At 39.2% G+C, this 18259-nt stretch overlaps 1 protein-coding gene across 1 annotated transcript in view; it reads right to left on the bottom strand.

Moving 5' to 3' along the window:
- UTRN (utrophin) overlaps window positions 1-18259 on the bottom strand; it is a 731009-nt gene that overhangs the window by 83812 nt on the left and 628938 nt on the right. Inside the window, 3 exon segments of the mRNA XM_042782042.1 lie at window positions 4716-4917; window positions 13531-13605; window positions 15279-15340. Coding sequence (XP_042637976.1) covers window positions 4716-4917; window positions 13531-13605; window positions 15279-15340 — 339 coding nt within the window.

The raw sequence follows: 18259 nt of genomic DNA, 5'->3' as shown, positions 1-18259 counted from the left end.
GCGTAGGCATACAACATTCAGAACTGACCTTTAAAATAACTATATTCTAAATTTTAATATAAATAAGTCATTATAATCATAATTTATAAATTAATATATATATCCCAACTTCTCACAAACAGAAATACTACTTGCAAATTAATCCTGAACTGAACCACACTACAAATTGTGTTTCTATCAAATATCTTTAGGTGTCTCTTAATTATCATATGAAAACAGATGATGTCTGCTTTTTCCCTTCAAAAATCAAATTTTTATTTGCTAGACACAATCAGAGGATCTGCAGAAGATAACAAAAGGCTATGTGAATGGACTGAGACTTGTACATGAATACGGCTAAGGGCAAAGCAATGCCTTAAGGAAAAAATGATCCAAATGATATGCATTAGGGGATGACCTCCAGTCTACTGTAATAAAGCAAGAAATGAACACCATCACAAAGATTACTGAACATGTCAATCATTGCTCATCCCATCCTCAATGTTTATGAAGGCTTACTGTGGTCCCTGCATTGTTCCTACTCATGATAAGCTCACAAACTTGCTGGGGAGGTTAAAAAAAGAAGACAACTGGAGAATCATTAAAAAATACAAGACCAACTTTTATGTAAATAAAGATTCTTTTATGGAAGTAAAGTATCAAGTGCTGACTAGCCACTATGGCTGACTAGCCTACTCTTGATCACTAACTAGTCATGAATTTCAAAACATCTGTTAGAAGAGATACTCCTAAAATTGGACTTTGAAGGTATGACATGGCTAGATTGCTCCAAGCAGTAATTGCAGTAATTCAGGAAAAGCCCGAGCAAGGGGACAGAGAAAGGTGTGTGAACCCCAGAGACCAGCTTGCTAGGGTGGGGCAAGGGCTTGCACCAAGGCTAACTGGTTGGTTGAACAGGTTACGTGGGGCCAGGTGACAGACGGCTTGAATGTTAAATGACATGTCTGGATTTGAGAAACAATAAAATTTATTAGTGTGTAAGGAGCATAACCCAATATTTAAGCATCATAGTTGCTTCCTGATAGTTTACATCAGCAACTCCTCAAATTAGTTTAACTGGAAAGACATGTACCTTATAAAATCAAATTATATGCATCTTGGAAGAGAGAAAAAACATGATTTAACACTGCTGTAAATGAAATTAATATTTTCTGTAGGGACAAAATATTCAAACTGAGTGTACCAGATGATTCCTTTAGATCATAATTTAAATGTTTGAGTTCCATTAAATCTAGAAGGAATATTGGGCAATTAAGTCTTTTTAATCTGGAAAGATGAAGACTGAGCAGAGCTGTGAATTCATAAATGGAACGAACTTTATCTTTAGAGTATCCAAATTATTTTTTGCATATATTAGTTCATTTGCCCTTCACAGTCACCTTATATGTGGTAGGCAGAAAAGATATTTTCATCTCAATTTTTCAGATGAGAAATTGAGATGCCAAAAGGCAAGTGGCTGCCAAGTCACGCAGCAACCGGAAGCCAAACTCTGGATTCTCGGCATTCACAGAAGATGAAAACAGACTTTTAGTTCCACAAAATTTGGAATATCCGGAGGAGCTGGGTACATGTTAAGACTTCAAAGACAGAGTTTACAGTAAACATTTATAAAGTATTCTTTTTCCTAGATATGGAAAAAGGTAAGAATAAACAAAAATCCTGAATTACAATTTTATATCTAGTACTAATATGCAATGGGTGGCCATGGATACACTGTCTTGTCTCAATGGGTCAGTATCTCAATAGGTAAAATGAAGAGGGCAGAATGGACAATCTCCAGTCTTTCTAGTTCTAGAATTCTATGATCTACTTTGTGTGCATCACTCATTATTCCAAGAGCTGGCTGAAGCTGAAAATACCAGAACCAGCTGCATCATACTATACAAAGCATGACAGTAAAAAATGCATGGTTAATGAATGAATGTCGGAATAGCTGAATGAATGGAAGTATTGGGTCAAGCTGTCATTCCTAAGGTTAACGGATTTCTTAAACCAAAAAAAAAAAAAAAAAACTTACTGCCATCGAGTTGATTCCAACTCATAGTAACCCTTTTTTGGTTTCTGAGGTGGAAAATCTTTACAGAAGTAGATTGCCCAGTCTTCCTTCTGCAGAGTGGCTAGTGGGTTTGAACTGCCAATCTTCTGGTTAGCAGTCAAAGAAATACCTTAGGCACTAGAGAGCCGTAAATGTCCTGGTACTTTGGAGGTAGTAGATTATAGTTTCCAGAAGATTCTCAAAGGGAACTATGGCTTGAAAAGCATTAATAACCTTGTTTAAATAAATGATTAAGTCAAAGTTATTAGAGAAATTTCACAATTTGGGAAACTGACTCTGGTCATCTGAGACCACTGTCATAAAAGTAACATAGTAACATAATTACTCTCAGAGTGTTCGTCAGAAGTGAGGATGGTGAGACTTCAGCTCATTTACGTTGGACATGTCATCTGGAAAGACTTTTCTTTAGAAAAGAACATCCTATTTGGCAAAGCAGAGAGTCGATAAAGATGAAGAAAACCTTCTGTGAGACAGAATGATGCAACCACATGAATGGGCTCAAACACACCAATGATCATAAAGACTGCACAGGACTGGGCAACATTTGGTTCTGTTGTACATACAGTTGCCATGAGGTAGAACCGACTTTATGGCAACTAACACCACCACCACCACTATCTGAGACTGAAAGCTCGAATGAGTGGGCACCACTCTAACCCAGTATGGTCTTTGCTGTATTTCTTTGGCATGGGAAACATGTCTTAGAAGATATTTTCCCCATTAGAATGGAAAATAAGAAATTTCAAGATACTGTCTTTTTAAATATGAAACAGTACCTTAGAGTAGTATTTTCCATGTGTTCACAATTGATGATGGAAATTGGAAAAGTGTCAACTTATAACCTCCTAGAACAGGACTCTCAACACGTCATATACTGTTTCCTTCCCAACTGGCATTGTTCCCTTCGGGCTGTGTCCAGTGCAAATGGTGTATGTGTGAAAGCCACAGTCAATGCCCAGGGAGAATGACGTGGCATCGTTTTCTGGTTCTTCTTTGGAAACAGAGCTCAAACATGCACTTCCACCATACTTCATGAGGCTGAATGAAGCTACTAGTAAGTAGTCTATGAATTTAGCATGCTTTCTAGAACATAAAACGAAGTTACAGCCTTTGTAATTAAAACGTCAAAATGACCAGCTATTTTGTTGAATTTACTGTAGAAAATTTCTTCTTTGGGGGTTTAAAATATTAAAGAGCAACTTAATGGGGGATTAATGCTAGTGGAATTATTTTACTCTAGGAGAGTAAAAATTGGCTTTAAATTGAAATTGACTAAAAGATAAACAAGAACACAGTCAATCTATTATTCATCATAGAAACAGAAACACTCATACTTTATGTTCAGTGTATTTCTCAACAGCCCTCGGCACACAGTGGCTATTTAATTATTTTTAAAAAAGTATTGTGATACTTATAAATGCAGAAAAATAAGTATTTTCTTATAAAAATAAGTAAAATTTTAGTTAAATCACCTGTAAAGCTATTTTATCATCATTTCCTTCTCATTGAGAGTCAATGAGCTGCTAAACATGTGCATTTATCAACTGTCATCTCTCTTCTTTTTCTCTAAATCAAATAAAAGGCTGATAGACACAAATTTCCATATAACCCATTAATGGAAAATAACTTTTACTGTGTGAGAGAAAGGAGTAGTTGTAAGTTTCTTCTTTCATCTTTGCATACTTTAACCCCCTACCAGAAGAATGAATAATTTCTAATGTTTCAGAAATGTCAGCCCACAGCAGGTCTTTCTAGAACTGATTATTTTACAAATGCATTACCTTATTCAAAAGGGCCAAATCAACAGCAAATGAGTTATGCAGGAAGTTGAGAGTGCTCTGTGTAACAGGAGCTCTAGTAGTATAGTACCTAAGGCACTTGACAGCTAACCAGAAGGCTGGTGGTTCAAACCCACCAACCACTCCTCAGAAGGAGAATCTCGGGCAATCGACTTCTGTAGTGATACCGCCTCAGAAACCCAAGGAGGGGTCGCTATGAGTTGGGTCCGACTCGATGGCACATAACAACAAAAACAACATGTAACAGAGAGTACCTAATTAAATACCAGATATTAGAGTGTCCTATGGCATAAATTATTTAAAACATTCTATACATATAACCACCACTGTAATAAATAAATCTAATACCAAATGACAAATTAAGTCACTTTAATTGTCACTATTAAGTTGTGACTCAAAGACCATAGAGCAGAGTATCACAAGACATTAGATTATTTTAATTTATAACAAGAAATTTTCTTCTTGTGGAAGGAGGAATAAGCATTCCTCTGCTAACCATAAGGTCAATGGTTTGAACCTCCCAGCCACTCCATGGGAGAAAGACAAGGCAGTCTGCTTCCATAAATATTTATGGTAATGGGATGGGGCAATTCTACCCTATTCTATAGGTTTACTAGGATGGCAGTAGGTTTGGTTTTAGGTTTTCAATAAATGATAACAGACATTCTTTTTTCTCCTGTTGCTGGTTAAGAAGAGCTCAATGATTTGGAAAGCCATTCATTTAGAACAATTTACATAAATATTCCTACTGGGAGAAGTACTTTGGAAGTAAATACACAAATTTTTATTTTAAACTCACTCTAAAAGTTGTGAACATTTTCTACTGTCAACATATTTCAATGGGAAAAACACAAACTTACGTGTCATATACATTCAGCAGCCAGTTGAGACACATATCCACACAGAGGGGGACATTGACCAAGTCCTTATGCATTTGTTCAAGGCCGTCGTAGGTTGTTGTCAGACAGTTGATGACATCTGGAACACTGAGGAGCTGATCATTGTGGTTCAGCTTGTGCTGTTTGAAAACTTCATTGGTTGTATTCAACTCTAGGAGATCCACTGATCAGGTGAAAAAAAGGAACGCATACGTTTCTTACATAACACAACACTGAGACAAAACCATTTCTAGTCTCAAATATTTAGCTTGATTCTTCAATTTAAGAAATCTATTACTTTTTACCTAATTTCAATTTCTTTTTAGAGTAAGTGCTATTTCCATTCCGACATTGCTAACTGCCTTTTTGATCCAATATTCCCATGCTTTTGACTCTGCACTCTACCACTTTTCAGTTTTATTTCCTTTTGTGTGTGCGTGTTCTTTGGAATGCTAATTTTTCTTACTTTACTTTTCCAGTTTCTCCTTTTTCCAGGCTCCTCCTACGTTCAAATGCAGAAAGGCATAAATCCCTACATCTACTCCATAAGGCCTAACGTTTCAAATATTCCACTGCTCTCTTCATCTTAATCTCTGAGTATAACCTGCTTACCACCTTACCTCCTAATTCATCTTTTCTATCACTGTCACACTAATAGTTCTCAGGCAGTTTCTCCTTGTGTGCATCAAGAGACATAAAGTTCTTTCCAGATGCTCAGTTTAAAAAAAAAAAAACACAGGTTCTATAGAAAAATAATAGTTCACCAATGCCTACGGAACCAAGTCTGCTGTATGAGGCCCTCACAATCTGGTCCTAACCTGGTTTATTTCTCATGGTGCTCTAGCACATACATCATCTCCAGCTAAGCTGCATTAGCAGAGGTTCACAGGGCAGGCCCACATCCACTGGACTTGAGGCTGATGCTCGCTCCATCCTTACTCCTTACTCCTCATGACTAGAGCATCTACAGTGGGGCATGGCCAGGTACTAGAGCAGCCAGGTGGCCACAGAAGAAGAAGGCAGAGCCCCAAATGCAACTTTTTAACATTTAAAAAAAAAATAAAGTTGAGGGGAACTTTTTACTTTTAGTACAAGCATTTTTTCTCTTCCTGATGCTAAGCTGTTTTCTCAAAAGAGTACAACATATTTTGACAGTTAAATAAAATGAACAATTAATCAGCTTCCTTTGAATTTAATTTTAACCACCGAATAACCACTAATACTGAATCTTGAAAAATGTTTATGAAACATGTCCACATTAGCAGTTTTAACACCAAAGATTTTTTTTTTTTTCAAATTATCTACAATGAAAAAGAACTGCTTTAAAATTATATAGATTAAGTGATTTAAAAGAATATTCAACAGGGAATACATTTAAAAGAGAGAGAGAGAGAGAAAGAGAGAAAGAAATATATAAAACACACAAGTCTGGATAAAAATCCAATCAATTTTCTAGAGATGTCAAATATATCGTTGGTATAACTTAGGCTTACAATAAAAACAACCTATATAAGCTTCACATGAATCAGAGACAGAGTCAGGAAAGAGTCTGAGAACCAGCTGGAATGTTCATGGTTATTTTCATAATGAAATCCCTGGGTGGTACAAATGGTTAATGTGTTCAGCTGCAAACTGAAAAGTGGAGGGTCAAGTCCACCCAGAGAGGCCGTGAGGAAAGGCCTGGCTATCTACTTCCAAGAAATCAGCCCCTGACACCCTGTGGAGCACAGTTCTTCTCTGACACACGAGGTCACCGTGAGTCGGAGTGGACTGCGGCAGCTGGTGGTTTTCACCTCACTTCCTGCAACTTTAGGGTGTTTTGTTTCAAGCTTGTAGAACGCAGGGGCACCCTCCCATTCATCCTCCCCAGGGTCTGACAAAGGGACATGCTTAATAGATGATGGTGGCTGCACGTCCCCAGCCCCCAGATACCAAGAAACAACCTTCCAAACACAGCCAGAATGCTGTGTGTTTTCTGAATTCCAACACTAATTATGCCAGGAACAAAGCACTGCCATTGTATCCCCACATGGCATAAAGTGACAATAGGAGAAAATCCAAAATGACCATTTCCTGGAGCAGGCTGTCCTCGCATTTCTTCCAGAAAACTCTCCTGTGTTAAACACTCAGAGGCTGTCACAGGAGTCTATCTGCAGCATCCCACAGACGATCACGTCTTCAATTTTTAGTGATTCACTCTGACACCTGGCTCAGCCCAAGCCAGGCATACATCTTCCTGAAGTGTGTCACATGTAGGCACCTTTAAAGAACTGACTACACTTAAATCACAGAAAATTAGACTCTTCTCTTTTCAAAGGCAGATAAAATGACAGCGCAGTCATGTGGTAAATGAAACAACCAGCATAATCATTTTCTAACCAGCTTTCAGGCTTTTTCTTTCATCCCACATATGAGGCAGAGAGAATCAAATGGAAATGCATCATCATTCTGCTCTGTAAAATGAACAGCTTCGTACCTGGCCTTGGACTTCTGTGATTCTTCTTGTTTTCTGTCTACTTGACTGTTCCTCCTCAGTCTTCTTCCTATCTCCTCTTCCCCAAGTGCTTCAGAACTATGGGTGGTATTTTAGGTTCCTTATCTTGTGTTCCACTCCACAAGCCCTTATTCATATTCACCTTCATGACTTCAACCACTCCTCTCCAGACAACTCTAGACTCTGTTTTCTCTTCCTAATCTCCCACCCAAGTACCAGATCCACATGTTCATTGCCTAGTTCAAAACTACAGCTACATTATTCTCTTTCAGGAACCTCTACCTTAATATATTGCAAATAAAGATCTCTTCTTGAAACTTTCTTTGTTGGTTACCAGGGGTGAGAGGGCAAAGGAGGGAACACTGTTAGATAGGTAGAGACATGTACTGATTTGGGTGAAGAGAAGGACAATGTACCAAATGTGAGTGATCAACACGGTGGCACTGAGGAAGAGGAAGACATAGAGAGGTGCATGGAATGTACAGAGAACAAAGATGAACTCTTTTGCACATACAGTACCATGTTGTCAGTGAAGGCAAACACTGATATACAGGTGGACAGATGGGTGGACAGGCTGAACTATTAGATACATCTATGCAGAGGGGAGTGTGCCCAAGACCATGTATAGGGTTGGCAGACAATGTTTCTAAAAGTGTATTTGTATATTATTGTAAGAATTCCCAGGTATTTAGTAGAGCTAACAAGGGACAAGGTTGTAGTCACTTGTTGGCCACAGTCAGCTACCCAGAGGGAGCAACTAGTTGGACCTGTGGACTCAGGACTATAGTCACAGGGGACATCAAGCTCAATTCACATAATATACTACACAAAAACATTGTTTCACATCCTACTTTGGTGAGTAACAACTGGGATCTTAAAAGTCTGCAAGCAGACATCTAGATACAACAAGGGTCTCTCCTCATCTAGAGCAGAGAAGAATGAAGAAAACCAAAGATACATGGAAACAATTAGTCCAAGCGACTGGTATACCATGTGATCCTCAGCCTATATGACTATGAGACCAGAAGAACTAGATGGTGCCCAGCTACCACTGTCAACCACTTGGAGGGGGACTGGTGCAGGAGGTCCTGGATAGCGTAGGAGAATAATGTGGAACAAAACTCAGAATCATTAAAAAAAAATAAAAGGGACCAGGTTTGCTGGTGGAAACCAGTGAGCCTGATGGAACCAAGGAGACTATGCCCCCTAGCTGCCCTTCAGGTCTGGAATTGAACCCACCCCTGCAGCTTCCAGTCAAACAAAAGAGAGGCATATGAGCTGAACATTTACATTAGGCAGATACACTCATTGGAGAGATCAATCCTGGGAGAATAGAAGGGCTGTATATGCACAGGGAGACTGCTCTGGGAGCAGGAGTGCATGGGAGGGAAGGACATAGGGAAAACGTAACTGTGGGGAAGAAGTGGGAGGGGAGCTGTTGCACACTGGGAAATTGCAGTCAATGTCATGAAACAAAGTGTATGTAAGCTGCTATATGGAAAGTGAATTTGCTCTGTAAACTTTCACCTAAATCACAATAAAAATAAAAAAAAAATCTCACCTTTTTGTTATGCTGAGATATGGTAATGGTATTACAAATGTCTCAAGATCATGAGTTAGCAAATCCTGAGATATCCTAACTCTTCTCCTTTTCACCTCTCTAATATATCAGCTACCAAATCCCACTTGCTATCATTCTTGTCTAGGCAGTCTTACACATCTGTAACTCACTTCCTTTCCTACCACCACAGCCCAGCCTTGGTTACCTTCCACCTGTTCCCTCTGGCCTTCGATCTGTCTTAGGTATTATCTAAAGCATGTATCTGTCCCTATCTCCAAATTTCTATGAAACAGAAACTGGTTCTATAGCCCCTATTAAGAAACATACCAAACATTAAATATAACACTATGAGAGACGGAGGAAGAAAGGATTGGGGAATCAGAACTCATTTATGAAAAACGTAGCTTCTGAACTCCACCTAACCTGACTTTAAGGCAGGTCCTAGATACCGGACAAACAGCTTCTAGCTAGCTCCATTCACACTCTAACACTTGATATTCCCTGGACTCTGCCTGTGCCTTAGTTCTCACTCATGGAACTCTTTCCCTTCTTGCCCTGGGTTAACAGCCGTGTGCCCAGATCCTGTGTGTCTGTGAAAGCTATGAGACCTGGCTCATTTGCCTTCTCCTCAAGGAAGCCTGCTTTATTTTCTGGCAGAAAGATTTCTCTCCTTTAAAAGTATTTCCTTCTTCTTCTTTTTTTTCCTATTATCCAGAGTCTTTAAACTGTAATACCAAAAAATTTAAGTAATACATGTGTAATTCAAAGAAAAATAACAGAACAGCCACCTATTGATCAATCACATAGCTAAAGAAACAGAATGTTGTCAATACCTTTAAAGTCATTTGTAAAACCTTACTTGCACCTCTTCCCATAAAGGAGGTAACAGCTAACTTTTGTATTTAATTTACATTTACAAAATATATATACATATATTTCTAAATAATACATTTAATCCTGCATGCTATTTTTTTTTTTTTTGCAAGTAACCTGTTATTTTATTTATGCTTTACGTGTAAATTTACAGAGCAGAATTTGTTTTATATTCAACATTTTGTGTACATTTGGTTTCACTCCCCAATTACCATCCCAACCCTAACCCACTCTCCTCTCCTTCTTTTCCGGTAACCCCCGCCCCTGTGCCCCTCCTAGTTACGCACTCCTGTATGTGCTGCATTTCCTCTGTGTGAATGTTGCCCCTCTGGTGCCCTATGGTCTACTGCTCCAAGGGATGCATCTCCATTGAGTGTGTGGGTGGGTCACCCTGGGTTGAGTGGTCTGCATGTACATCTTGTTTACTATTGGGCTGAGAGCCAGCCCCTGGGAGTGAGTTTTATTCCAGGCCCGAAGTATATCCCAGGGCCATAGTATTGGGGGTCCCACCAGACTCCATCCAACCAGTAATTCTAGTCATTATTGTGTTTTTGTAATCCTGCATGCTTTTGAAGTATAAATAAGTTCAATTGAACCTATACCGATTTTTCCTACAATTTGGTTTTTTTAATTCACCTTTATAATTCTAAAATTCAACCACGTTAGTGTTGCTGCCAGTTCTTTTACTTCTGTGGCTGTATCATATTCCAAAATCCAATAACTTTTATTATTCACAATGATGCTATAAGCTACAAACATATCTACAACCTTCTACCTCAAATCATTCAACTCAGTATGTCCTAAAAGACTGCTCTGAGCCAGAAGCTATATGGTTCCTCATGGAGAAGAAAATAGACTCAATCTTCCCATGAAAGCTTAGTCTCTTTAGGGAGATAGAGAATATAAATAATAAATGTAACATTTAAAAATATGTATTGTCTGGAAATGACTTTTAAGCCATGAATCCAACTATCCCATGAAGTCATCTTTAAGCTGAACAACAATTCAACTCACTTAATACTACTGTTCACCTCAAGCACTAAGCTCTTGTAAAGAATTATCTGTATCAGATCAAATGGACAACAGGACTCTAAAACACAGATGAAAACGTTAAGGGTAGAGCATCTAAATTGAGTGAGGTCAACAACATGGGCAGAGAGGGGAGAACGGTGACACAATGGGAAGACTATCATCGCCGTCAATGAACTGTACACGTAAAAACTGCTGAATGGGTATGTTTTGTATATATTTTCATACACATATATACACATACCTACATATATGTACACATACACACGTATATATATACAAGTATATATAAAATGATAAGTGCCATGTGAGGAAAAACCTGGGTCTGTGAGATGGAATAGCAGCAGTGATCAACTTTACAACAGCCACAGAAAGCCTTGTTAAAGGCAGGTGACATTTAACTGGGACCTAAAGGGTGAGAAAGGATCTGCTGTGGGAAGAGCATAAGCAGTAAAAGCTGGGACAAGAGCTTCCAGGCAGAAGGAACAGAATAAAAACAGAGCGTGCCGTTTCAACCTGCAGCTAGGGCTGAAGAGAGCCTCTGTGGGGTGCCGGGAATGTGGCGGACGGCGGGTCACGGAGGGTGAGGCTGGCAGAAGCAGAGGCCATTCTACTCCAAGAGCAACAGGAATCTGTGTAACCAGGTGACTTACTTGTGCCCTTTCTCTCTCTGAAGATTCTTAGTGTGGGAACCAAGTTTCTGTATACTCCTTTATCTCATGCACAATTCTGGAGAGCACTCCACGAATGCACAGTGACAGGAGATGGCATTAGGGTATGATGCTGGCTTTACACAAAACGGGCCACAACCTCTACCTTCAGTCAGTTCTCAGTGGAGACAGGGCGATCCACCTAACAGCCTACTATCACACAAAGGCAAGCACATGTTGCTTACGTGAGAAACTGTCATTACAGGCAATCATAACGTTCTGGAAAAAATGAATGTAGGTGGGATTAGTACGTGAAGACTTCCAAAAGAGGTAAATTTTTAACAGCATTTGGGAGGAATAAAGGGATACAGACAACTTCAGATGAAGGGTCAGGGCATTTCAAGCAAATAGAAAGGATGGGAAAAGGAGGAGTAGCTTAATCATCCACAGATGAGCTCGATAAGTGGTGTAAAGGGCCTACACTGGAAAGCAGTGGGGGCAGAAGGCAGCTGGAAAAGGAGAGGCCAGGTGGTTTTGAGGACATCACCTGGAATGCTTAAAACCAGACACAAGCCAGCACTGTGGGCATTATTAAATCCCATTACTTCAGAGACCGGAGGAATTTCTCTTGTGCTCCTCTCAGGTTTGAAGGGATGAGCTGAACGAGTAAGTTCTCCACCTCCATCCTCTTAGAGGTTAAAAAAAACCAACAGAAGAAAACAGCAAATGTATTCATATGTTTATCCATCCAGAAGTATTACTGAAAACTGGGAGCGTGCTGATTTGATGCAAAGCGTTCTTCAGTCCACGAAGACGTGTGGATGCGTCACGTGTCCTCATTTTATAGCTCATCAGCCCTGAGAAGACCTTCCCAGTCCTGTCAGTTAGACACTGGACCTGCAAATGAGCCTCTTTCCAAAGCACTGTCACCCTGGACTTTGTGAGCAGACTGAACACCCCTGTTGTGTGTCTGTAATTCATTTCCTAGTCTCGTCTGGCTCAACATACAGATCACCAGCCAGAGCATGGTCTTCATTTTTTGTTCTGATACCTCGGCAGCCACTTTCCGCCACACCTCCACTTTGCTAGTTGCCTCTGAGCTCTGCTAATGGTGCAGGTGTCCGAGCAGCTCCTCTTCTCTTCCATTCCTCTGATGGAGCTGTTTTTCAGTCCTTCATCCTTCTCTTCCACATAGTTTGTTTCTGCTTTTAAAGCTTTACATTGCTGTGTTTTCTCTTAAGAATTCTACACTTCTCTTTCCTCAACTCTCTCCATGTAGCCAGCTTAGAATTTATGGCAATTTCTACTGATTTCTAAGGAGATTTTTTAATCCTGACATTTTGCTAAGGGGAATTTTCAAAGCGTCAATGAACTGCCTAGACATATAGTAGACATCTTGTTAAGAAAACGTAACAAGCAAGGATGCATGTTGGAATTATTCATATTACCCTTATTTCAAAAGTTTTGGCAAGAGTTGCTTTCCATATTAACCACCTGACAAGGCCTGAATGTTCTTTTCATAGACTCAATCATTAAAGCTACAACCACAGGTAGAATCCAGAGAGCTGAAATCTATACTCTATTACAGCCATTCATATTTCTATCTAACTTTAGGTTACTTTAAGCCCACCTTTTGGTAAAATGACTTTCATAGAATATCACCCTAAACATGATCTTTGCTGGCAACATTCATATTGATAACATTAACTTGTCTCAAGAGATACTTAGTGAAACACAGAGTCCTTCACCTAATTTTCTAATGTGCCAGTTCAAAGTTGGACTAAGAATGTGATTTTTATAATTAATTATATGATTGTATTGAGTCAAACAGTTTGGGATCCTACACTTACAAATGAATACAAAATACTAAAAAGGCAACTACTTTGATTCTTTGATTTAATCCTTCTAAATTGGGTGGTAGCATCATTTTTGAAAAAGCTTTTTATATCACTCTTGGTTAATTTTGTCCTACAACTGAGAAGGGTGTATATTCATACATTTCAGTACTGCATGTTAATAGGGCAAAAACTAAAGCATCAATAGAAATATGATCAACTCCTCGAGTAAGATACAGGGAAAATCGGATTCCCTCAACAAGTACATGACCCTCTTCATTGATCTTCATACCTTTTTTTTTCCCCTAAAGGCAATCCAAAGAACAGAATGATTAACTTTGGTAAAATAACTTACAACATAGCGCTTTTTGTAGTCTTCGGATTTTGATGGCTGTCCGGTATGCAGAGAAACGTACGTTATTCAGGTCAGCTGAAATGGAAAAGGGAACAATTTGAAACCATGCTTATTTAATTTACACTGAATGCCAAGAACGTATCTGCATATTTCAGATGATGGAAGAATGTCTCACAGCACTAAAAAACTCTTCTTCTAAATTCCACAGCATTTATTTAAGAAAATAAGTGATCTTTAGCACAATATTGAGATGTATTTCAAAGCAATGCTACACAGAAGATTTCAAGAAAGTATTTTTAAATGAGAAAAGGAGAGCAATGAGGAAAAACAAGCAAGCTATTGGCTTTTGATCACTTAGAGAATGCATCACACTCTAGGCTGGGCGCCTTTCTTTCCTCCGCACTACTAAGCTAGACTCTCCTCCAAGGGTGTTTTCCAGGGACAACTAGCTTTCTGTCAACCAGGCTGTCAGTCTCACTTCTTATGAGGCTAGTCTTATTTCTATGTTCCTTCCATCTTGATTTATTTGTCTCTTCTGCCCTTGATTGATCTAGATAAAATTATCCTATAATCAGTATTCACATCTTTGAAAAACAATGGATATTGCAATTTCTCTCTCTGTCCCCTACCAACAAAATATCAGAGACTAGTAACTAACAGATCAGAGGTCCAAGCCCACCAGCCCACTCTGTGGGAGAAAGATGAGGCAGTTTGCTTCTGTAAAGATTTACAGGCTTGGAAGCCCTATGGGGCAGTTATACTCTATTCTATAGGGTCACTATAAGTCAAAATCAATTCAATAGTAGTAGGTTGGGTTTTGGTTTATTAGAGTTAGAAAATTCAGAAATCATCAAAAATTGCCCCCTCCTTTTACAAACTAAGGGAGCTCTGGTGGTGCAGTGCCTAAGACATTTGCCTGCTAATCAGAAGGTTAGCAGTTCAAATCCACCAGCCACTCCACAGAAGGAAGATGGGGCAATCAACGTCCAGAAAGATTTATTGCCTAGGATACCCAGTGGGGGATGCTATGAGCTTTTTTTTTTTTTTTAATTATTATTATAAATTAAGCAAATCACTGTGGCCTTCCCCTTGCTTGTTCAATCTTTGTAGCCCTCGTCACCAACGCAAAGGAAGCTCAGTATTAGAGGCAAAAAGTGGTGCCCCCCTCACTGGAGTGGGAGTGGGGAGCCTAGGGTGCTGCTGTCCCTCTCCAGCAGCCCCTGAACAACCAAAGAAGGCCTTCAAGAATCACTGGCACCAATCAGTTCAGGATCACGATCCACTGGAAATGAAAACAAGATCGGAATTCTCGGCAAAAGCATTTTCCTGTATTTTTATATTGAATTGAATTAAACTTTGACTTGGACAAAACAAAATGAGTGAATTTGATGAGATTTACTAAATGAAAGGTAAATTAAAACCAAACATAAGGTAGCGGATGAGAAGTTGCTATGTTGTAATTGTTTTTTTGCACGAAAATTGAAGTTTAAGATGGTTCTATTCCGAGGGAGGCAAGACCCACAATTACATTCTTTCTTTTAAATCAATTCTCTTTGGCTCACACTATCTCAAACCACTCATTTCTTAAGATGTTAAACTGCTTTTAAATGTCAATGACATGATCTCAAACATAACATGCAATAGTAAGAAAAGCTAGTGAGTTGTTTCTACTTAAGAATATACAGTTCTTTGTTGTTGAGGTTAATTCATCTGTATTAAAATAATAATAATAATAATAATAAACTCACCAAGGGATTGAAAGAGTTCAGTCATTTTTGGATGATCCCAACAGGTTGTCTGTGTTTGATGGCTAAAAAAAAGTAAAATTTCTAAAATAAACAGAATATTCTCAAATAGAACTGGCCCCCCTGCAATATTTTTAAAACTGCAAGCCAAATTATCATTGAATTAAACCACCAGCCTTCTGGTTAACAGTCAAGTACCTTAGGCACTTAAATTAAGTCAAATTATGCCCACAAAGGATCACTCAGAAACCTGATACCCAATCACAGCTTAATATCTAGATTATCAATAAATTTTCTTTGAGCAATTACATTGCGAAAATAGGGATGGAAAAATTTGCTTTACCTATTTCAAAAATAATTGAAAGTAAAAAAATAAAATGTAAAGTGTGACTGTCATGGCCTCATGGCACAGTTGTGAAGTCCTCAGCTGCTAAGCCAATGGTCAGCGAGTCTACCAGCCACTCACTGCCCAGGAGAAAGATGGGACAGTCTGCTTCTGGAAAGATTCCAGCTTTGGAGATGCTATGGGGGCAGTTCTATCTGTTCTCCAGGGTCGTTGTTAAGTCGAGATCCACTCCACAGGCAAAAGATTTGCTTTCTCGGTCATGGCTCCGGGCCGCTTGATGTGGCCAGATCGAGGGAGGCCTGAGAATAATTCCACTTCTGTTAGGGCAAACAAATCCTCTAACAGAGGAAGTACTGGGACAAAAAAAAAAAAACCAACTCATTGCTGTCGAGTCAGATCTGACTCGTAGCGACCCCTCCTTGGGTTTCTGAGACAGTATCACTACAGAAGTAGAAGTAGTAGATTGCCCAACATTTGCTAACCTTTAGAAGTCCTAATCAAATTGCCAAAGAACAGAGAGGGCAGAGTGTAACTAGGTAACATCTCTGCCTCACAACCTACTGAGTCTCCCTCCTCTACAAGCTGGGTGTTTTCCTCAGTTCACCAGTGTCAATTTGACCCTTTCCATTGCGTGTTTGTCCGGGTTTCCCCATTTAGGCACATCTCTCTCTCTCGCCTTCTTCTCGGTTTCCCTGTTAATATATTTTTCAAAATATGTAGTGAAATGTTTTTCTCATGATCCTTATTATTACTTCTCATGTAAAAAGAAAGTCTCACATTTCTGCATCTTTCTCTAAATTCCAAACTAATTCATATTAGTTAGATGTCTTTTGGGACTAAGAAGAGGGTAAAACCGAGAAGAGAAACGTAGAGCTTAAATTAAGTTCTTCATTGTGTGTGTGTGCACATGAGGCAAACAGCTCATAATTTCAATAGGTCACTGGCCTTATTTTTAAAAATAGCTTACTGTCCCTTATCAAAGTTGGAATAGAATAATAACATTTAATGGTACTCAAAAGACTTCTTGGATGACACTCAGTTCTTACAAAACTGTTTAGTAAGCTAAGTGAAATGGCACAGTACTCGAGAGAATGATATTAAAATATTCATAAAATCAAATTCAAGAGAAATTATTTTTTAAAAATAACTATGTAATATATTAAAAAGTGGGGCACATCACTGGGAATTCAACATAATCCCCATATACACATAGGTAACAGAATCCCCAAGTAACTCATAATTTGCTTTGAAGCACATATAAATTTCATATTTGAAATGGGGTATTCAAAACATGCTGGATTTTCTACAATCTCAAACAAAACAATAGAACTGGAATGTGAGTATCTGACTCAATGACTCAGGAAGCATCAAAAAACTATCTGGGTCTCCTCCCTGCTTCCCTTGCCTCCAACAAAGCCCTTCTACCCTGGCTTCCAATGCCACAGAGAAAGTACTGAGGTGGTTTCACCTCAAGTTCTTGTTATTCACAGTGTGGTACAAAGCTCCTTAGAAATGCAGACGTCAGACCCTTCCCCAGCTTTAATGAGTCAGAATCTTCAGTTTAACAAAATCCTCAGGTGATTCACATGCAAATTCAAGTTTGAGACACCCCTCCACCCCCACTGCCAAGCAGTCAATTCCGATTCATAGTGACCCCCACTGGGTTTCCAGGCTGTAAATCTTTATGAAGTAGATTGGCTCTTCTTTTTCCCACAGGTGGTTTGAACCACCAACCTGGTTAGGAGCCAAATGCCTTATCCACTACGCCACCAGAGCTCCTTAAAGTTTGAGAAGTGCTGACTAAGACGTGAATAAGTCCTGGGTGGTTTGTGTTCCACTACTAACCTACAGGCACGCAGCAGCACCTCAGAAGACCAGGCCTGTGATTGCTTCCAAAAGGTCAGTCTTGAAAACCCCATGGAGTGCACACATGGGGTTGTCATCAGTCAGTATTGATTTGACAGCAACTGGATTGGCTTTTACTTATTTTTTGAATAAAAGTTGGGGAAAAAAAAAAAAAGATACCTTCAAATTTTTCTAATAAAATACCACCAGTAAGAATTAAAGTAGAATTTTTGCTGAAAATAGAGTGTATCTGAAGTAAGCCTGTTCTTCTGAAGTCTTAGACAGCCCACCAAAATTCAACTGATCTCATCTCCTCTTCAGGGTAATTCTAATCGCCATGGCAACACTACTGTCCAGAGACAGACATCCAGTCCTTAATGACCAAACCAAAGTGTAAGAACCAAAGTACAGCTGTCAGTAACCCAGAGCCAGTCTTGTGGCTCATAAACAACAAATGAAGGCCCCTCTCTCTCACAGGTGTAGTGCTTTAACCTCAAACAACCCCAATGGAGCCAGGAGGGGACAATACCCACAACTCAGCCAGAGAGTAAGAATTCAGAATGCAAACATGCCTCTGCTAATGGCTCTTTTTAGTGCAACCACTACTAGGAGCTAAGGGAACACACACATTAGGCTAACAGATGGAGGGAGGGAAAGGGCATCCCCCTTTGTGAATTCAATACCAGTTGATTCCTTAGGCAGAATTGCCAATGCTGAAAAATAAACACAGCCTCTGGTTACAAAGTATAACTGCAGCTTACCAAACAACAGCTAAAAAAAGTATAAGATGCAG

Source organism: Orycteropus afer, unplaced genomic scaffold (assembly GCF_000298275.1).
Source record: "Orycteropus afer afer isolate SDZICR_OR568_19922 unplaced genomic scaffold, OryAfe1.0 scaffold00226, whole genome shotgun sequence".
NCBI lineage: Eukaryota > Metazoa > Chordata > Mammalia > Tubulidentata > Orycteropodidae > Orycteropus > Orycteropus afer.
Note: the sequence above shows the minus strand (reverse complement) of the source record. Positions and strands in the feature narration are given on the sequence as shown.